Here is a 23,184-nt window from a genome sequence, read left to right on the forward strand (position 1 = left end):
ATACAATGCAGAATATACCCATTTTGAGCTCAAAGCAAAGTGTAGCTCTTTTTGTAGCCTGTTTCTTTAAATGTAAATGAGCTGGTTCTCCCTGCCCATCAATCCCATGTTCGTGTCTGCTTCTCATGCATTACTTCAGATAAACAGCAGTCGGTGACAGAGACAGAAACGCAGGAATCCAGCTCATTAGTCAAAGACAGAAGTTTATTAAAGCCTTAATGCAACGATGAGTCACACACAAATGCTGTTACAAAGTTTGCAGTACAAACACGCACGTTTACGGTACTAACATTATGCGCCTGTGGGGATTTTGAGTTACATAGCGATTTTACTGTATGTACTTTATTACAAACATGCTCTGCTTTAAAAACATTTAAAATAGTTTATAACTCATTTCTGAGGTGCAGCTGATCATAGAGAGTTGGAACAGGTCTTTTAATCCCAGTTTCTTTGCAAATCCTTTTCTGTGGACATGTTTATATACGTTACTATGGAGACATGTTAATATGCGCCTATCAATCAATTTGTTGGGCGGGGAAAACTGCACTTCAACGTCAGGTTGCGGTGGGCCTCAAAATCACTGCTATTTGGATCCTATTTTAACTTCTGGAGAAAAATAAGAGACTTGTTGTGTTTCTATCACTCCAATATGACAGTGGACACACTATACCTGCACATAGTTCTGTCTAAACTGCTTCTAAAAGACGATTTTGCATCATAGGTGCCCTTTAAGCTTGGCCAAGGATCAACAGTACAGCTATATTCTGAAGCTTAGATCATGGCTCATGACCAAACAAGTGTGGATTTCAGTCTCATTCATTTTTTATTAAAGGACAAATCACAGGCCTGACTGAATGGGCTGAATGTATTTAGGGTTTCTGCATTTCCCTTTCCCAGTTTGCGTAGACATATCCTATTAATATTAATCAATATTGGATGGATATATACTCTAGGATGGATGATGCAATGTATACTGGTCACACACTTTTTGCTGAGTTTTGGGAGTGACCTAAATGGTTGTTCCAAATGTTTAAATAAATGTATAAAAAAGCTCTCACAAAAATGTTATCTGTTAGTCATGAATGACTGAATGTCTGCTGTATGGGTTCAATTGGAAAATTTATTGGAATTTGTTGTATATGTGCATGTCTAGAATTGTGCTGAGTCAAGCTGATGTGTTTGTGTATTTTGTTGCTCAGAGATCCGTAATCAGTTGGTGGAGCAGTTCAAGTGCCTGGAGCAGCAATCAGAGGCTCGGATCCAGCTGTTGCAGGACCTGCAAGAGTTTTTCCGGCGTAAGGCAGAGATTCAGCTGGAGTATTCGCGCAGTCTGGAGAAACTGGCCGAGAGGTTTTCCTCAAAGATCCGTGGCCCTAGGTAAGGCTTTACTGATATGTGCAAGTATGAATAGTTCACCTAAAACGAAAAAAAAAACAAACCTTTTTTTAATCCTTTTTTTATTCACTGCTTAGTCCAATCTGAGCTTATCTTTATACTTTTTAAAGCATATTGTGAAGCACAACATAATTTTTAAATGAGATATTATTAAATGAACTTTGATCATCATTACTATAATTATTAAAAGAACATTAACAAAAAATTTGAGAAAACTCTTAGATTGCAATTATTGATGTTAACTTAATGCCTCATTTGAATAATTTTCTGAAAAACCCTATTTACTTGGCAGCCCAACTTTCTAGTTTTCACAGACTTTGCAAGATGGTGATCCTTTGTAAAGTGACTGAAACCCTCCAACAGAAAGTTGTCTACATGAAAATCAAATAAATTACAGGCATAGCATTTCAGTTGGCCATTCCAAATCTGCCAATATTGCAACATCGAGAATATTTTTTATAATTTCACTAATTTACTATTCACTATTTGGCCGTCCACAAAAGTCAAACGCACAAGATAAAAATCAAGTGTTTATAAATTGTTCTCTAAAACCATAGTACATCCAATACTGAAAATTCCAAACCTATTTGAATGACCTATTGTGACCTATTTGTCTGTTGAACAAAAACAAAGATATTTAAAAAAGCATGCTGTAACCATTGATAATATTCCATAGCAACATTTGTTTAGCTTTCTTCAAAATATCTTCTCTTTTGTTTAACAGAATTAAAAAATCCTTATTTTTTTAACCACTTGAGGGTGGGTAAATAGTAAATACATTTTCATTTTTGACTATCCCTTTAATTTTATTGCCACAGTAGAAATATCTGATAAATAATTTACAATAGCAGATTTTTCACTCTACAAAGCTTGTCAGTGATAAAAATGGTTTCACTTCAAACCTGTGTTAACCAATATATTGTTTGGCTTCACAACACTTGGAATACAGAAAACGGGTATACTGTATGCATGGACTACTACTTTTAGGATATTGATTTATTTTGGTCCTTGAGCTTTGAAGTCTTGGTCACAGTGAAAATTCCAACAAATTTCCTTTTTGGTGCGACAACAGCTCTTGCATTTTTGGTGAACTGTTCCTTTAACCGTGCTTGCCAGATTATGTCAGTCTTCTTCTTTTCTCCCTCTGTTTCACAATTTATCTCAGAGCTTTTTTTTTCATCAGAGCAGAAATTGCCGTTGGTGAATTTAAAATCTCTCTTTTGCTGTTGGTTATAATCGTCCTTTATACAAGGGCTGCTCCTCTTTCTGGACGTTTCCACAAAGTTTTAAGAAGTTGTTAAATGCCCGCAGACTTTTACACATTAGAATGTTATCTTAGGCTGTTAATTTAAATGAAATACCCTTTTGAATTAAATGTTCCCTCAAAAGAGGATGTACATTTGCTGCTCCAGACTAATTGACCCTTTTCTGACCCAACCTTAAAAAAGACCTTACCTTGATAGTTCACCTAAAAATGAAAAAGCAACTCTGACTTTAATTATATGGACATTTTTTTAAATATAAATATATATAAGTTGACAGGTCATTTTAAGTCTATTGAGAATGGTATTTGAATAATGGTAATGGTGTTGTAATTGTATGTCATTTTAATAGGCAACAATAACTTTTATTTTCGGATTATTTTAAGGGTAAATTACGGAAAAAGTGATTTCAGGGATCAAATCAACATAAAAATCCCGCATAATGTTTTTCTATATAAATTAGAATGTGTCAATTTTACAATGATTGACAGAAGACACCCTCCAAAATGTATAGTTTACATACCAAAATTATCTTGTCAAGAATATTTATAATCGTAACCATAATTATTTCATATGAAAACAAATAGTGAAGCTCCAAAATACAAATACAAACTTTATTTTTACTTTATAGACACTAAAAACAAATGACTTTTGCTGTTTGTTCAAAACTACTTGTTTAAAATGAGCTAAAACAACACAATTCTTAAGTTTTTTGGGGGGGACAACTTGCTTATTTTATGTTTAAACCATTTAAATTTGTAAATTATCAAGTTAACTTAATAGATTTAAGTTGGGACAACATGAAGGAATTGTGTGGAACCCAGCATTTTCACATTTGCTTTTATAGATTTAATTGGAAGCAGATGTCTTGTCTTTGACCAGTATGTGTTTTAGAAAGGTTTCAGTAATGCTGAAAGGTTTGACTTGAGGGCTTGAGACCAGCGAGTGATTATCGGCTCTTGTGGCTTCAAGCCAACAATGGATTCTGAGTCTGCAGTAAAACTTCTGCTAACAAGACCTCAGTCAGACGCATTGAGCAAAGGAAAGTAACGGATCTTACTAATGCTCTAAAACGGCTGTAGAAACGCATTCTGGCAGCTTGAGATGGATTTTATTTGTTGACAACACTTTTTTTTTTTTCAAGTTTGGGGAGAAATGTCATTAGGAGCATACATAATAAAAAATACTCAAACACATAACCATAAATCATTAATTTTCAAGTGGTTTCTTACAGCTGTATGTATGCTTAAAAAAATTGTTTTTAAAATGTGCCAACCAATCTGCATTTTAGAGACCTAACAGTAGGAAAATGTAATATTTTATTGGTTATAGTGACAAAAATGATCATAGTTATCAGTATTATCGCACACACAATTGTTACACAATTTACAGAGTTTTTAAAATAGTGATAATCACAGTTTTGATGATAATGACAATTATTTAAAATGGTAATACTAATTGTCAGAAAATATACAGTGATTTACCATGAATCCAGTTATCATGGTAACACTACTAAATTTTTTTTTAATTGAGTAAAAACACTATTGTGAAATATTATTACTAATTTAAATAACAGTTAAATATATTTCAAAATTCTACAGTCTACGGTGTCTTTTTATACTTCAGAAATAATTATAATTCTATTCTGAGTTCTTCTGTTGGTTACATTTTGCAGTAGGGCTGGACAGTATGATGAGATATATATATATATCATAGAATGAAATGTGTACCATAAAATAATTTTTATTCCGTGTACAATGCAAAATGTAAATAAGTGGGCGTGGCCAACTCACATACTGCATGCATGAGGCTGAGAAAAGCGCTTCATGGAAGACTGGCAGTATTGCAGATTGCTTTTTTTTTCAACAAGAAGTAATCACTTAGTTTCAATAATGATACAAGAATTGTAATTGTTTATAATTAGTATTTTCGAAGGAAAAAAAGACAGTTTGATATTTCCTTAATGTTGTTTACATGTTTATTTTTTCAATAATTTTTTTGATTTAAGTTTTGTTTTCCTTTTACTTTGAAAATATTTGATATCTGTGAGAATAGGTTACTTAATGAATGTTTATAGTAATAATAAGGTCTGCCTACATAAAACTGTGAAATGTGACATACGGTGGAATTTGTTGTTCATCTAAAGTAATATTTTCTTTAGAGATGCACCGATTACAATTTTCTTGTAGTTCTGATTTCCGATTCTTTTGCTAAGTGTGACCTGCTGATAACGATTTTTGCCAATTCAGATTTTTAATTATAAAATATATAAAAATATATATACAGTTGAAGTCAGAATTATTAAATCCCCTGAATTATTAGCCCTCTGTTCATTTTTTCCCCCAATTTCTGTTTAACAGAGAGAATATTTATGTTAACACATTTCTAATAACTGATTTATTTTATTTTTGCCATGATGACAGTACATAATATTTTACATAATATGTATATTGTTGTAATATATTTTGTTTAATAACTGTATAGCTTTGTATAGTAATTTTCTATTAATGTTTTCTATTATTGTTTGCTGCTTACAAACCGGATCGGCTGAAATTGGCGAGATGACTGGCAGATCACCGATCAAGCCGGTCATGTGACAAATAGGCCAATTCCAGTCTCTGGATGGTTGACCTATGTATCTCTAATTTTGTTTACTATTTTTATGAGGATAAAAAATAAGATATCAAATAAGATAAAGTTCTTTTATTTTCTTATTTATTATATAAAGTCCATTTGTACATTTTCTGGAATAGCTGCCTTTATATAAAACTACATTGTGAAAGATATCGTTACCATGAAATAAAGTTTTGGTCATACCACCCAGCCCGATGCAGTAAATAATTAAGGATTTTTCAATTATTTATTATTTATTCAATTATTATTGTTTTTTTTGTCAGGTTATGAAACAATAATTCCTAAAGTTGAACACCATTTTTAGACACTTGAACTAATATGTGTGGCATTCTAAATGAAAGTAGGTTTGTGTTGCGAGTGCATTTCTGCAGGATTGGCTGGCTTTAATTAATAGCAGCTGGTGGAGGAGGGCCCTCTCTCACTGCACCATTGACTACATTACTGCAGACAACAATGAGAAATGGCTGCTGCTCTCCTGGCCCTTGCGTCTGGCCTTGTCATTTTCTGTAGTCGCTTCTGTTTTTGTACTTCTCCCTTTCCCCTTTTCTCTGTTATTTTGTCAGCTTTCGTGTTCTATTTTTGCTGACGCAAGCCTCACCGCAAGCTGAGCTGACTCATGCTAAGAAACAAGCAGACACAAACAAATGCGTACAATCCACAACAAACTTTTCCCTTTTCAGTGGAAAGATGTACTTGTGCTCTTTTGGATCAGAATCAGCTTTCTTTATGAATAAATTGCAGTCACATGCAGGAGCGAGGAGGGTTTTTCTCTTTCTTTTCTTTGCTGGAAATTGTTTAGATGGACATATAGGGGAAAAAGTGACAACTTTATATTGTAAAAGTTTATCCATATTTACTGGATTATTAGGCTTGGGTTTGAGTGAAATGTTAATATTTGACTTATTGTATAGATATATTCTTCCATATGTATATTTCCATTTGTTTGTCATTCATTTTCTTTTCAGCTTAGTCCCTTTATTAATCTGGGGTTGCAACAGCGGAATGAACCACCAATTTATCCAGCATTTTTTTTACGGAGCGGTTGCCCTTTCAGCCGCAACCCATCACTGGGAAAATCTGTTTTTCAGAAAATGACAGTTGGTAATAGGGCTGTACAATGTATAATTTAAGCATCGATATCACAATGTGTGCATCTGTAATATATGTAATTATGAGTCTGAATTATAGTTTACAGGAGCTACAGAATTTACAGAATTGTATTTTTGACTGTATTTATATGGAATTTATAGGATTTATGAAAAAAAATTCTTACTGACAATTTTTGTTCCATTTAGAGTCCAAATATCCACATTTCAAAGCAAAAGATTATTTCACCTACATCATTGGCAGATAAATTAGCTTGTTTGAGGGAAAACTCTTAATTTTCACTTATTATTTCTTCTGACAGTAAAAATAAAACTCTATTATTTACTTGGTCTGTTTTTTTTTAAATTTGGATTAGAAACGAGACAAAACAAAGTAAAGAAAGCATCATTCCCCTTTAAATTATCTTCTTTTGTGTTAATCTGAAAAAAATAAAATAAACTCATAAGTGGTTGCAGCCACATTAAATTTAGTTTATGCCTTAATCCTTTTAAACAGTTTTTGTTATATTTCCATTGACAAAAACATAATACCAGTTTTCCCATCTCTTTATGTTTAAATAAAAAAATCCCTTCATAAAAAGCCAACTGTCCTCAGCTTATATAGTTCCTTACACACCATGACGTGTCTAGAGGAGATAAGAAAATGTCTACAATAGTGTCATTAATGACCGCTTGTGTGTTTGTGTCCATGTGTGAGTGTTTGGGGTCAATAAATGCCTCTTCCTATCTCCACAAAGCAGACTTGTCATCATGCTGAGCTTTACCAGTCAGAATGCAAAGTCAATTTTCCTTGTGTGTGTGTGTGTGTGTGTGTGTTATTGCACATGTTTAGTTTTATTTTCAGTCTGTCTCCTGTTCTTTATCTTGCCTCTTTCCTTGGCCTGCATGTGTTGTTATTACAGTCTCATTGAGGTGTATTGGTGTTGAGACTTGCAACACACAGTACCTGAATACTAATCCAACATGCTCTGCAGTTCAGCTCTGTCTCCATGCTTTAAAACAGGCATAGATTACATTTAAACTGAATTTATTTTGCAGCGCAGTTTGGCTGATGGAAAGCTATTTAAAGGATGTGACCACTAAGTTGTTTTGTTAGGCTGAATACTGATTTTATTTATTTATTTTTTGTTTTAATTGAAAGAAATGGAAAGAGATGCATTGAGGGCATCTGTGTTGTAGAGTTTTTATGAATTGATTCACAAATTAAAAAAAGGTTTCAATTATTCATTGTTTTTAAAACAAAACCCATTTGTTTCAGTGATTTAAACTACAGAAGGGTGGCAGAGGCATTTATGTGTGAAACATCTGCTGTCTTTCATTAACCTGATGGTTATTTCCACCAAATGTTTCAATGATATTGTAGCTTTAATCAGATTTTTTATAGTTACATTATTTTATTTTAATTTGTTAGATTTTTTGTGATATTTCAAAAACATAAAAAGAAAATTAACTATAATTTTGAATTATTAAAATGCTGTGTTATTTATGACAATCTTTAGTACATCCTAGAGAATATGAATACATGTTTTCGAAAAAATTATTAGGTGTTTTACAATATAGCAAAATTAGGTACATGTAAATATTACTCATGGATAAGTGAGTTTCCTTTATTATTTAAAGCTTTTTAATCAGTGTTAATGTAAGTACATGCAGTAATATACTTAAATCTCATGTGGCTCACTATAGCCCATACAACATATTAACCTATAAGTAATTTACATTAAATATTTTATACATGCTGATCATAGCAGTGTGCATTTATTCATTGAGTATTAATTCATAATCTCATGAATATTTGAGTCCTTACAGATTTCTGTAAGTTATGCATGACTTTCATGCACTTGCCTATGAGGCAAAGTAGTGTAGAGTCTGCCAGGACATTTTTTTGACAGAATGAAAGAACCATTTCTAAAAGCGCTTTTTTTCAGAAATAATGTACTACAGTCTTTATTGTTAAAAATTAGTGAGTAAAGATGCAATATTCTGCATACAGAGGGGGGAACATAAGTATTGAACACATCTTTTTCCTGGGAATAATATTTCTAAAGGAGCTATTGACATCGAATTTAACCAGATTTTGGTAAAAACTCAAACACAGGGATATCCACACTCGGTCCTGGAGGGCCGGTGTCCTGCAAAGTTTAGTTCCAACCCCAATCAAACACAGCTGGCCTAGCTAATCAAGCTCTTACTAGGCTTTCTGGAAACATTCTTGCAGGTGTGTTGAAGCAAGTTGGAGCTAAAACGTGCAGGACACTGGCCCTCCAGGACCAAGTTTGGACACCCCTGCTCAAACACAATACAAACATAAAAATAAAACAAAACTAAATAATCTGAAAAATGAGCTGTGTGTAATAACAATGAAATGACAAAAGGAGAAAGTACTGAACTACTGAAGCGAATTTAATATTTTATATAAAAGGCTTTTTTGGTGACGGCAGCTTAAAGACGCCTCTCATTAAAGAATAAAGTCACATGAATTGCCCAGGTGGGAGTTTTTTTTACAGACTTCAACAGAGTGTAAAAATCTTGATGTGGGTCTCGTCTATCAAATCTGATCTTTAATTTGTATTTTATATTGGAGTCATATCAGGTGATTTCCTGGGCCATTCTACAGCTTGACTTTCTCTGAAAGCATTTGAGAGTTTTCTTGGCTATGTTTTGGATCGTTGTCTTGCAGAAATGTCCACCCTGGTTTCATCTTCATCATCCTGATAGTAGATGTTGGACTGAAGCAACTATTATTAATTTACATTCACAAAACGCAGAGGGTTGCTGAAGAAGAGAAATTTCAGCTGCTGTCTGGGCTTTTACTGCCTTTCTACACCTCTCTTTCTTCATGTGTTCAATGCTTTTTCCTTGTGTCATTTCATTTTATTACATATAACTTCATTTGTAAACTAATTAGCATTGTTTTCTTTGCATTTGTTGTTACCAACATCCAGAGAAAATTTCAAGTCAACAGCACCTTTAGAAATATGTTTTCTGAGAAAATGGAGACATAGTTAATACTTATTTTCCCTGCTTTATTTGGACTGACCAGCTTCACTTGCTTTGTCTGAAAGTTTCATCCCTTTGGTCTTCATCTGAACATCTGGAACAGCTCACTATTTTTGCCTTTGTTTATTTTGTGCTAAACCCAATAAGTTAAGGTAACTCACCCCATTCGAGGAAACCAATTGCAACAAAGGTTAAAACTAATCCTAATGAGTACTGTGAACTTAATCCATTTGAATAAACAAAGCAATATGAGCACAGAAAACCCAATAAATGAAGAGAACTCAAACCAACTGAGTACTTTAAAACCCAATAAGTTAAGGCAACTCAAACTGTTTGAGGAAATCAATTGCTAAACACCATTTGAGTTAAAAAAAACTAATCTATATAAGTACTGTGAACCTACTCTATTTAAGTTGAAGTAATAAGGTATTTTATTAACTCATTACCTTCAATACTAAGTTCAAAACTCTTTTCAAATGAGTAGAATTAACTTTCAGTAAATTTTAAGTTAGCTACACTCAATTCATTTGGTAAAGTTGACTGTTGGGTTTTACATTGTACATCTTCAAATAGGACTAAGCTGGCTTTTAACAGTAACATTAACATTACACTGAACTAAACTGAACTTCAACTGTGGGAAGTGGAATGAAGCAGATTCAATTTACTAGAACTTCATCTATATGTTAAGCTGGTTTCACACAATTTACACTGTAAAAAATGCTGGGTTCCACACAATCGAATTATGTTGGGACATTATTAAGGAATTAAGTTAGCTTATTGGTTTCTACAAACTGAAGTGGATTGATTAAGTTGTCCCCTGAAAAAAACTCAAGAATTGTGTACATTGTAAAAGTGCTATAGAAACAAAGATGAATTGAATTGAAATAAGCAGTGACCTTGAAATTTAGGACATGTATTATTTAACTATTTTAATTTGCCTATATACAGTTAAGATGCGTTATATTAGCTGAAGTAAGTGTTTATTTGTTCAAATAAAAATTAAGATCCAGACTTTTTGCAATATGATTAAATATTTAGCAGTCACCCTTAATATTTGACCCCTATATGGTTAATGCAAGAAAGTGTTTTTGGGCCATAGGATGCAGTTCTAATGTGTAGATGTGGCAACATTCAGCCTAGATTTGCTGCAGCCTGTTGGACAGAAGCCTGAAATCCAACTGGCCTGCAGTGCGTTCCTGCTGCATTCCTCTTTTCCTCGCACGGCAGCACCTTCCCTCCACCTCCGGCCTTCATTCACTCACTGCCAAGCCTCTCAGAGAGCATGCCAAAGCTCTTGGGATCTTGTGTGCTTGGAAAGTGAATCTCGCAGACTTAAACATTAAAGGATTAGTTCATCTAAAAATGAAAAGTCATTTATACATTCCCATACTCACGCCATTCCAAACTCATAGGAGGTCTTAAAACGAGACATTTTAAATGATTTAACAGTCTCTCCCATGCAATTACTGGAGTCATCCAGTTTTTAAAAAGGATGCAAAAGCTCCATAAAGTTCAATAAAAGTTTGTCTTATAACTCATATGCTGTATTTAAACTATTCTCCAGTTGAACTTCAACTGCAGCTTAAGTTGTTATTCACATTTATTCCTCCCTCCTGTGATCTGCAATGTGTCAGAAGTAGCAACAGATCTTTTCTAGCATATTGGTTTGAGATGATTTAAACTTTGTGATCTCCATCAATCTGAACCACTGATACAAGATGGGATGGAGACATGCTTTCCTGATGTTTATGCCAAATTTTGATCCTCATCAGACTAGACCGACTTTGGTTGTCCAATTTTGGTGAGCCTGTGTGAATTGTAGCTCCAGTTTGCTGATAGATGTTCTTGATGTGTTTCTGCTGCTGTAGCACGTCTGCTTCATGGTTTGAGATGCTGTGTTTTCAGAGGCGCTCTTCTGCAAACCTTGGTTATCTCAGATTCAGTGTGAACAATTAATCTGACCATTCACCGACCTTTGGCATTAACAATGCATTTTCACCCACAGAACTGCTGTTCTCTGGATGAAGTTTATGCCAAATTTTGTTCATCAATGTTTACGCTTACGTCACCGATGATGTGACTGTTCATTTTAACAGAAGAGAAGCGCTCTCGCTCAGTACAATGGAGATTGCTTTGGTTCTATTGTTTTGTATTACTTTAAGTCGTTTGTGATGTGCTAACAAGCGTAGCATGCCAAAGCCCAACCGAACTGCGCTCCGCCACACCTCTTTCAAGGCTCGCCAACTGAACTATGCTTGGGCCCAATTTAGAGCACTCAAACTTATCAAATGAACTGGGAAATGAAAGTTGAAACGTGTCTGGGCATGGTTCGGATAGCCTAGTGTGAGTACACCCTTAATGTTTTTCACTTTGACTTTAACATCAGTTATACTTGAAATTGGTATAAATGCAATTCATCGACAAATCATTTAGACTGAACTGAATCAACCCATTCACTCACAATTGAGCAGTCTTTCACAAATGTGCCACAGGGAAACCTAATGATCGTATTTCTGTAAATGATGACTTCAATTTTGGCTTATTGTTTGACTTCAAAGAGCGCATTCATTTTTTAAAAATGCAGTTATTATAGTGTTGCCGCAGTCCTTACTCATTTACTGTATGATGCATAAAAATGATGGTCTTGAATATGTTTTCATGTTTGAATGTGTTTTAAAATTCACTTATTCGACCAAAGAAGGTGAGTTTGAGTGTGAAGTGAGTAAATCATGACAGATTTGACTAATACCTCTACATTTGAGTCCAAATGAAATGCTCAGTGGTTTAGGGTCCCTGTATATGGCTAATAATGTTAGATTAATGAGGTCAGAATCATCAGCAATGAGCTTTTGAGCTAATCCTTGTCCTACCATTCACTGCTCTGACAAATTTTTTTTCTCTCTCTTTCTCTTTTCCAGCCCTCTCGTGGGGCTACAGCTGGGAGTAATCATACATTGGTGGCCTCATTTTGCGTGTTTGTGGATTGGGGGGGTGTTATTGGTGTGTTGGAGGGGGGAGTTAGTGGGTTTGGCAAAAAAAAAGTGCCATTGCTATGTATTGAAGCTTACTTAAAAGGCGGAAACACATTTGAACTGGGGAGCATATATGCCCCCGTTTCTCTTTCCACTACAGTTCCTGATTTGGCACTTGATTCCTTCCCCTGCTTTTCTGTCAAGAGATAAGCTTGAGCAAGCTCTACCCCAGACTGGATTAAACACTCTTTGATATAGCTGTATCAAGCTTGGCACATAAAAAAACACTTTCTTGAATGAAGCAAGCAGTAAGTGCGATTGTATGATTGGGTTTTATGGCTTGTGTTGATTTAATGAAGCTAAGTGTGAAGTGGTTTTGAACCCAGCGTGGGTGTTTTCGAGTACTTTACGCATAACCTCTTATCTGTTTTTTTTTTTCCATTGGATTAGATATCTTTACTGTTGGAAAAGACAAAAAAAAAAAAACCTGTCAAAATGGATCGTCTATTTATCAGTTGAAATTTTCTGTATACTTGCATGCTTCTGTGTCACATTTTGAATTGTAGAACTGTTTAAGTAAACATGCATGTTTCATACTTTGGTGGTGCCATAGGACAGTGATGCTTAATTAGTCATTGACACATAGTCAGTTCTGCTGCTTTAATGGTTTGGTTCGCCAGGCTGCAGTACTTTGAAGTGCTGGACTTCGAGAGGGTTTGAGAGAGTTGTTTACAAGTACTTACTTCTAACTGAAAACCTCTGAGGATGTCGGCGCCAGTGGTGTAGTGGTTAGTGCGTCGACACATGCACTTCGGTGCTTGCGGCAACCCGAGTTCGATTCCCACCTCGTGGTCCTATGCCTCATTCTGAAAATGCAACCCTGTATACGTTTCTGGAGAGCAAAACTTATGTAGCCAGAGCTACGTATGGCTGCATTTCATCTCTAAAACAAATGCTACAAGGCGTTATGATAATGTTCCTTTTCTCGCTTACCAGCTGACCACTTACCTACATGTGGACTGCTTTTCCGCTGTTAGCAGTTTATCCGAATGGCACTCGTGAGAGAAATTTGAGATCTCAAAAAGCGTACACGGCGGCCTCTGGTGGATTTGCAAAAACAAAAACTGCAAAAAAAAAGTAGCTCCTGGGATGTATTTTGCTCACTCTAAAAATGAATATAGAGGTAAGTAATCAGAATGAGCCTGGGTGGCAAAAATCTCATACCATGATATAAGTGATTTCCTATTCTGATAACGATATATATCACAATAGTACTGTTTCTGTAAATTCAATCAAATAATATTTATAGATATTGGCCACATATAAAAAACTATTTTTTTACAATTTAAAGTAAAAACTCAAAAACTTGCTCATTCAAATGTACAAATTTTGAAATATAACATAAATATTAATGAAATATAAAAATGCCAAATTCATATAAAGACTAATGATTACAGGTCTAGCATAAAAACTAAAACAAAATATTGTTCAATATATTGCAAATTGTAAACATTGTACTTTTAAAGATAGCAACTTTCTCATAATTGTGTTAGTCATGTTTCTGTCTGCATCCTTGTAATGGTGTTTTATATTGTGCTCATATAAATTATGAAAAAGTATTACAGTGTATTTTGCAACAACAGTATAAACGATAGAGCATAATACTTTTTATTTTGTCCGTACAATATATATTGTCAAATTTCAGCCATGTGCTCCATTGAAGTTACTCATATGTGTTTTTATTTATGTGCGATTTATAACAGTATAACGGTAAATTACAGTCTAGAGTGGAAGATATATTTTAGTGTCAGGTACTTTCATGTTGTTGTTTTTTTTTTTTTTTGGCCCTGTTAATTTTTTTTTGCACAAACATTTTTAATCATTATTTTTTAAAATAATTATGTTGGATTGAAAAATTGGATTGAATTTTCACAATAATACAGACATAACAATACATGTTCAAAAGACACACAAAGACAAATATCAACACAAAACAAGGGAGAAAAAAGGAAAAAGAAAAAAGCTCAGATTATATATAAAACTGGACTATCCCAAATAAAACACATCAGAAAAAGGTAAAATAATAGTAATACAGTTACAATATTCCTTTTAGTACGATAGGGCAAAGACTAGGTTCCAAATACTCCAAATATGGAGTCCAATTTTTGAAAAAAGTTCTGTTTTTTGTAATGTTCCAGGGGAATTAAATCAAAATCTTGTGCCATCCTTTAACTGATGGACATTTGTTCATAATCATAATTAAAAATGAGCATTTAATCTTTGGATTATTAGTTACAAACAATTTTAATGCATGTAATTGATTACTATTAATAGTATTATTACTGTGAGTAATATTACATTCTGGTGAACATTGGTAGATTATTTCTGTCACAGTAACTTCAAGATATAATTTATTTTGCAGGTTGTCTTGTACATGATTTGTACAGATTTGCTGTTCATGATTTAGCATTTTCCCCCAAAAATAAATGATAAAATGTGTTTTGCAGTACCGTGAGATAACAGATGCTGAAAACATCACAAGCGTCACGCATGCTTGATTATGTGTAGTAAACTAAACTATTTCTTCACACTGAGACATGCAGCCTTCATATTTTTAAGTAGTCTTTTTACATTTTAATGCTCTAAACTGACTTGAATTTCCCTATTCTGTATAACACATGTAAGAAAATGATCATATAATACTGAACAAAAATTGTTGGCTATACAATGTCATTTATAGAAGATTAAGCAAGGCAAAAACAATGCACACCAATTTACATTAAATAATCGATTATTTAAGGCGTCTTTATTACAATGAAACAGTGCATTTAACTCTTGAGTAATAATAATTGATTAAATGTACTTACTAGGGTCAAGATGAGGGTTAGGTTTAGGGATAGTTCCATGAAATTATGTATTATTAATTGGTAACACTTTAACAAAAACAATGAATTCAAACTAAACTCGCCTACACACACAAAAAAGGTTTTGTAAACAATCTTTTATACAATGCATCTAAACCCTTCTGCACAAAAACAGACAAACCTCACAAACAGAATCACAATAAATGATGCTAAACTGCAAAGGATGAGTAAAAAATAAGATGAATTACTTACATGTTGTCTTCGAACAGATTGATCTCAATAATCCCCCTCGCTGCACCAGATATCTGCGTTTGGGCTCTTTGAGTCATTTGAAAACAGCAAGACCACTACTGCAGTTTGCTGTACTGCTGTTTTGTCCTTTTTCTGTGCTGCTGTGCCATGCAAAAGTGTTTAGCATGAGAATTATTTCATGTTAAATAGCTTTTTTTTTTGTTTTTTTTGTCCCTTCGTGCATTTACAGCCTATATTTCTCAGTGTGGTTGTTCAAATTCACCAAAAATATGCTGATTAGTGGTCCGCAAAACAAAAACCTATGCTTATTGGTTGAAAGAGAACATTACATTGCATCAACAACCATCTCTGATTTGTTTAGATATGCACAAACCACATCCATTCCTTTTGTCAAATCAGCATTGTTAAAATGTGATGATATAATCACAGTGATTTCAGAGCCTCTGAAGGTCCAAAAAGGTGATGTATTACAATGATGGAAAGCTGTGACTCCCTCCTTTATGCCACTTTTCAAACTATACTGATTGGATCAGAGGTTCAAAAGTTAAACATTTAATAACAATACTTATTTTTAGCCTCTGGTGGCTGTCTCTGTCTTTAAGGGTTAAGGTCACAATTCACAGTATTAACAAACCAATAACTAACACTGCTAGCTTAATAAACTACTAATTAGCGGTTTATTACTAGTTTTTAAGGTAGAAATTGGGTTTGGGGTAGGATTAGGGATGTGTAATAAGATCATACTTTATAACTATCAATAAACAGCTAATATCTTAATAATAGGCAGATAGTTAATAGTGTGAACTGCATCCTAAAGTGTTACAAATTAGTTTTACTATATAACTAAAATAAGTGCATGGAACATGTATAAAAGACAGCTTAAAAATAAAGTGTTGCCAAAAAATATTTCAACCCTTTCAACTTTGTAATTTAAGTTTCTCAAATACTTCCTGGAAAAACAGCAGGTACTTTTGCAGTTGTTTATTGAACATCACAGGCAAGTGTTTACAGCCAAGATACGATAAGAACTCTATTTAAATAGTGTTATTGTGCCCGAGGCTTTCTGGGTACTCGACTGGCCAACAAAAAGGATATCACCAAATTCCAGAAGCCCTTCTCTCCTGTCACGAACAATCACAACACGACACGGCGTAGCTCACCCAAGGCGGCTGTCATGTGTTAAAACAGCTGACTACATATTTATATGCTGAAAAGAGCTTTCCATAGGCAGATACCTATTTGATTCAAGGTTGCATAAGAAGGAAACTACTGTATACACGCAACCAGAGTTTCTGTACGTTGAGTTTGTGTTCATTGTAGGTGCAAACTTTTATCATTTAGATTACTTTGAATAAAATCCGATCTGTTTAAGAGACGGTTCACCTCAAAATGAAAATTCTCTTGTCATTTTTTTTACACTTCAACTTTTTTGAATTTCTAGAAAATCATTTGAAGAATGTTGGAAACCAGTAGCTATTGCCTTCCAGTTTCCATTTACTACTTCTTCAAAATGTCTTTATTTGTTTGCAAAAAGAAAAGAAGAACCACTTGAGGTTAAGTAAATTTGACTTTTTTGGGTGAACTGTCTCTTTAATGACTCTACAGTATGTGTAATTATTTTGAGGATTTAGGGTTAATTCATTTAAACCTTACTGTATGTGGTATTGGGGATGTTTTCATCCACTCTGGGGTAATTTTGAATCTTAGTTTGGCTACAGCTTTGTGTTTTAGCAAATGGAATGATTTTTGGTGACAAATCTTGTTTTGACACATATTTTGGGAAAATGCTTTGAAGGTTTTCAAAAACCTATATAGGATGTTGTGGATTGTGGACATTGATGATCTTAAGCGTGACTTTATTCGATGAACAGCAGAAAAAAGTCTTTCAGCAGTGCATGTAGCTGTTGGTAAAGTTCTCACCTGGATTAGAGCTAGTTTTTTTGCTACCGAATACAGCGCTGCATGCAATAAACTCATGCTCAGTCAGGCGAAGTAAAGATCTCATTGCCTAAGATGTCAATCATATTAATCAAGCTCTAGCCATGAATAAAACAATAGGTTATTTTATTATTTTAAGATTTTAGATTAGTAATCATATTATACATACTTGTAATTATTTTCAATTCAGTGAAATAATAACTTTAATAAACAAAATGTGTTTAAATTATCTGTCGGACCAGTGATTCCCTTCTCTGTCAGAGACTGCTTTATGGTTTTGAAAACCCTTTTCAAACTGTATTGTTAAGACCTGTATCCTTTTTTTTATGTTAACCGTAGTGTTGTTTACTTGTGGAACAACCGTAACCGCACCGAAGTGTTCTTAGAACGATAGTGGATGGGTTTTCAAAGCATTGCGGTTGGGTTTAGGGAAGTGGGTGGGCAGGTGGGTCAATCAGTGCTTTTTAAAATACCATTGTTTGGGTTTAAGCAGGGCTTATTTGTGCCTGAACAAGCCAGATCTGGCACCTCATTTTACTGATCCCCCTCCCCACACGCACTTCCCCACTCCACGCTGTTCACTTTCTTTCACGAGTCCCCAACCCTCTTCACTTCACTTCACACTTCACACCGCTCCCCCGGGCCCCTTCCTTCCACTCACTTTTGTCAACGATACCTCTCCTTTGTTTGGTAACATGCCGGATCCGTTACCCCAATCTGGTCTGGGACCTCGCAATTTAGAAATTAAGCATTGGGTTTAGGGAACAGGGAGAGTGGGGGGATCGGTCGGTAGGTCAGTCAGTCGATAGCGGCCCCTGGTGGATTTACGCAAGAACAGCAGGTGCAAGCGGCACTCGTAAGAGAAATTTGAGATTTCAAAAAGCGGACACTGTGGCCTCTGGTAGATTTGCAAAAACAACAACTGCAAAAAAAAAAAAAAAACATGGCTCCTGGGATGTATTTTGCTCTCTCCAGAAACATATATAAGGCAACGTTTTCAGAATGAGCCTTTGTTGGTATTTATGCACAAACACACTATGATCTGCTGCTTTACTCCATAGAACTCCATATAAAAGCCAGAAGCTTTTTTTTGCACAGGCCTATCTAAAGCGTTAATGGTGTCAACTGATGGTCAACAGTAAAAATGAGAAATTTATACTTCTTCCCAACAGGTATGGTGTCATGGCTTTGCGATCAAAAAATGTAATTATAATGGAAGTCAATCGGGCAAAAACAGCCACGAACATACAGTAATGAAAGTGTAGTCAATTTGAACAGTATACGAGCTAAAAGTATTCAGTGAATAAAGAGCTATTTGGTGAGTTAGTGATTCGGTGAATGATTTGGTAAACTTATAACTTATGAGTATTTAATCTCAACATAACATAGTCTCAGAAACATAATGGCATCTACCATTAAACATAATAGTGTTTAAATGGAGCAAGCTGATTTAAAAATGTCAAATGTGCACCATCTCTATCCATTGTCACTATAAGTACACCTAAAAAAGTATATGAGAGCATTGCACTCTTGTTTCAAAGGCTTTGAAATTAAATTTAGAGTTTTATGTGATCTTTTGGCCCTTTGTATGGATTACAGACCATGAACGTTGAAAAAAAGCAATTGGAGAAATGTGATTATAAATCATATGATCCTTTTTTTCAGCCCTTGAGTCGGAGCAGTGCTTTTGATCTATTTTCTGAATATTAAAAAAACCCTCCAAATGGGAGTAAAAGAAAAAGGTCTGAGAAGGTTTTTTTTTTCTGCAGCTTTGAATGGAAAAAGGTGATTTCTAATCTATTGTAGACATCTAGCCTATGGCCTAGTGCTGCAATTGCCAGTTTCAAAAGCTAAAGCCACACTTTGTGTTGTTCATTTCTCAGTCGTCTTATTTCCTTACTGTGGTAAAAGCGTGATCTGTCACATTGCAGTGTCATCCTTCTTCCTTATTCTTGTAAACGCAAGTGCAAATCTTCTGCATAAAAAGTTTATCTTTAAGAGGAATCTATGCATGAACAGACAACGCCACTTATGGTGCGTGTCTGACAGTGTGAATTGGAATGCATTTGTGTTTTGCAAGTCAAATGACATTCTCATATCTTTTTATGGAGTAACCACAGTATTTCCAAACCTACATCTTGAACGATTCAAAATGTTTCTCTGGATTGAATTTGAAAGCATTTTGTCTTTTGTTTTTATTAGAGATGATCCTTAATATACATCTACTTGATGTGCAATGGGCATGCGTTGTTAGATAGCAATATTTCAGAATGGGATAATATGTATATGAAGTACTGTGGTAAGAATCAGCCGCTGAGAGGGAGGGCGAGTGTTCTGCAGTTAACCCGAGTGGGGGAGAATCCCATTTGTCTGCCCAGAGTGGCATTCCCACACATGCGAGACTTAGAAAATGGGGCGAGAGAAAAGAAGATGGGTAAAAAAAGAGAGACAGAGGACAGAGAGAGGGGATAGAGGAAAAAAAAATTGGGGGTGATAGAAGGGGGGATGTATCGATTCTCCAGACACGCTCCCAGTCGGTACTCAACCAGCTGAGAGATCTGATGATGCATCATGGCAGACAGCGGTGACTCCCCCGCAGTGTTTCCTCTAGGATTTTTTCCAGCTGTGGTGGCAGGCCTTTTACACAGAACTACCTATAGCGTTATTTCAATGACAAATGTCTTGAGCTTAGTATTACAAGTCAAAATCGCATTTATGTAATACGAGCATGCGAATCTCTTTGCTTGCACGCTGATTTCCTCTGTTCACGCACAAAACGTCTTGCAAACCCTCAATTATACGCTGCTCAAGTGCAGATTTTCTTTTGTGTTGACAAATAAACTCTGCTGAAGTGTGATTTAGTGCGTTTATATGACGAGTGTATCTCCAACATTTATTAGATTTGTTAGGAATGTTTATGAATGTCTCCAATTGACCTACAGAGCGGCATTAATGTGTCCTGAAGTGAAACGGCTATAAACTCCCACAAAATAAAGTCATTGTATGCAGAGCCATAGACCATTATCCATAAAGTATAATTATAGAAACTGTTCATCTTAACTGAAAGTTGCATCTTGTTTGCTGGCATCACGCACCTGTCAGTCAGTTCGTCAGCATGTCACCTTAAAGGGTTAAACAAATAACTCACCATTATACTACAATTACAGAAAAATTTGGGTGTTATAATTCAATTACCTTTTAATACCTTTGAAAATCTGGTGTGATTGTAACTCACTATTAAAAATACAATGACTGAATGTTTTTAATGAGAAGCTGTAATGTAGCCAAGGCGGGATGAATTTTGGTGTGGCGCCCCGCCATGGAAGAATGAATGTAGTGGAAACCATGACCCGGCCTCTCAGGGAAGGCTCCTTTCAGCTCTTTCCCTTCCGGTGGTGAGCGCCGTATCCCCTGCTCCTCCCCATGCTGGGAGACAGGAGCAGGCAGATCTCCGCCAGCCAGCCTCAGACCACTCTGGCACTCTGGGCAGACGTGTCCTATCTCCTGGATTTCGACCCCACTGTAGTAAAATTAGATGGCCCCCTGGCCATCGGTAAGAAGGAGATGGAGAACCGACAAACTTTTTAAAAACATTTTAATGAAAAAATAAAACAAACAGATGGCAGCTCTTCACTAGGCATTTGAGCCAAGTCCTCTCAAATGCTTGCTTTCAGAGAAAGAAAAGCAAGCTGTAGAATGGCCCAGCCAATCACCTGACTTAAATCAATTAAATAATACAAAATAAAGATCATATTTGATAGACGGGGCCCATAGAACCATCAAGATTTTTACACACTATTGAAGTCTGTGATTAAATTCCCACCTGAGCAATTCATGTGACTTCATTCTCCATATGAGAGGCGTCTTTAAGTGGCGTCTTTAACTAAGCAGAAATTCTTCTACATGTCTTAATATGTTAAGATTGTACGATTCTATTTAGTTTTTACTTTCACTAAGCTCGTCATTACCCCAAAGATGGCCATTATTAGGGTGTTGGTTGGCATATTCCTCTTTGTTTACTGTTTATCCTCATTCGAGGGCAGATTACAGGGCTAATAACGTTCGCCACATGCAGCAGGGAGATATACGTTCCTCATTAGCAGCGATTAGCATTTCACTAACTCTTGCAAGAGGCCACACTTTGATGTTCTCCCTCTAGTCCAAATACTCTCTGAAGTAATTGCTTTTGCTCTTCGTGTCGTTTATCCAGAGCCTCATCCTGCTATCTCCCGGCTTTTCGAGACTCTCTGCTTGGTTTATTTTTGCTCTCCCTGTTCTTGTTGATTGGTTAAGCAGATAGGACTAAGGGAAGATGTGAAGGGTTAGCGCAGAACACAAGCTTACAGTCTCTAAAGCTGATTACGGATGATTTCTGCATTAGCGTCATTATTTTTAGCAGTGTTAAGGTATTAAGTGATCAGTGTACTGTCAAGGTGTGTATGTGTGAGGTTGGAGACTGAACTGGTGGAAAAACCGACGATGTTCAGGTTGGTCTAGTGAATTTTCTACATTTACTTGGTTTGAAGATGATGTTTCGATGAACTGTGCTTTATAACATTGCTACAGTAACATCCAGGGCTTGACATTAACTTTTTTGATCACCAGCCACTGTAGCTAGTAATTTTCTAACGTTACTAGCCACTCACCATTTTCACTAGCCACAATTTTGTTGTTGGGAAAATATATTTTATATGCATAAATCTTACTTTGGGGTGCTAAAAGTAATTGATTTAAATTATGTCTTATGTCCACATGCTTCCTTAACATTTTTTTGTTATTTCACAAGACTTTTTAGGGCTCAACACTAAGGATTTACCTTTTTTTTTACTGGTCCCACCAAACTAATTATTTCCTTGCCACAAATTTAAAACAAATGTGTCAAAACAAGCTGAATGTAGCTGTACACGTACACTTTTTATCAAAAAAAAAGTTCTTTAAAAAACTGACATGTTTTACAATTGACAAAAACAGTCATTGTCATCACTGACATTTTAAAAAAATTATTCTCATTTATCTAAAACTATACACAGTAATTTGTCCAGGCTAAAGGTCCCAGATCATCAGGTAACTATAGATAAATAGAGAGTTAATCTCCTATTAAAGCAATGTGATTGTAACGGATGAAAATTAAACCATATTAACAAATCAAAAGAAAGCAGGTGAAAAACATTCTGTGTGCAAAAATGAAAGTATGATAGCGCACACACGGTTAACGTTAGGCCCATTACTAATCTGTCCAAAGATTGGTAAAAGCGAAAGTGGCAACAGCTGCTGCATACAAAAAAAATTGAGATCTCTTGAAAGCAGCAGGACTGTTGGTGAATGAGCACCGTTTTTTTCCAATCTATTTCAAAGAGAAATGATCGCATCAGTTGCGTTTCCAGGCACAATTGTTTTTAGCGCAAAGAAACAGGAACTTTTAATCACTCACGCGCTTCACATCAGCTGTGCCTCGCTCACAATGTGAGCGTCAATGTGAGTGAGGATCGTCTGTGTTTCACCGTGTGCCTGATCATCCTCTCATTTTGTTGTCACCTGCTTTCTTTTGCTCACGCGAACAGTTATCAATCGTGTGCTTCTCGGTTCTAAGATCACATTTGCACGCATCTTGACAAACGGTCTTAAACCGAAAATCTAATCTTCTGGGACGAGGCAGCTCTGGCAACTTAAAAATTATTTTCAACCAGCCAAAGTGGCTAGTGGGAGTGTCTGTCTAACCCGCCACAGCTGGTGAGCCCTCATTTGGTGAGCTGGCCTGGTG

General features: G+C 35.4%; 1 protein-coding gene across 2 annotated transcripts in view; it reads left to right on the forward strand.

Moving 5' to 3' along the window:
* Nucleotides 1–23,184, forward strand: part of srgap3 (SLIT-ROBO Rho GTPase activating protein 3) — a 182,979-nt gene that overhangs the window by 41,641 nt on the left and 118,154 nt on the right. For both annotated transcript variants that reach the window (XM_056460338.1, XM_056460339.1), the window contains exon 2: nucleotides 1,200–1,377. In XM_056460338.1, the coding sequence (XP_056316313.1) occupies nucleotides 1,200–1,377 (178 nt within the window). The remainder of the gene's footprint in view (nucleotides 1–1,199; nucleotides 1,378–23,184) is intronic.

Source organism: Danio aesculapii, chromosome 6 (genome assembly GCF_903798145.1).
Source record: "Danio aesculapii chromosome 6, fDanAes4.1, whole genome shotgun sequence".
NCBI classification, from domain to species: Eukaryota; Metazoa; Chordata; class Actinopteri; order Cypriniformes; family Danionidae; genus Danio; species Danio aesculapii.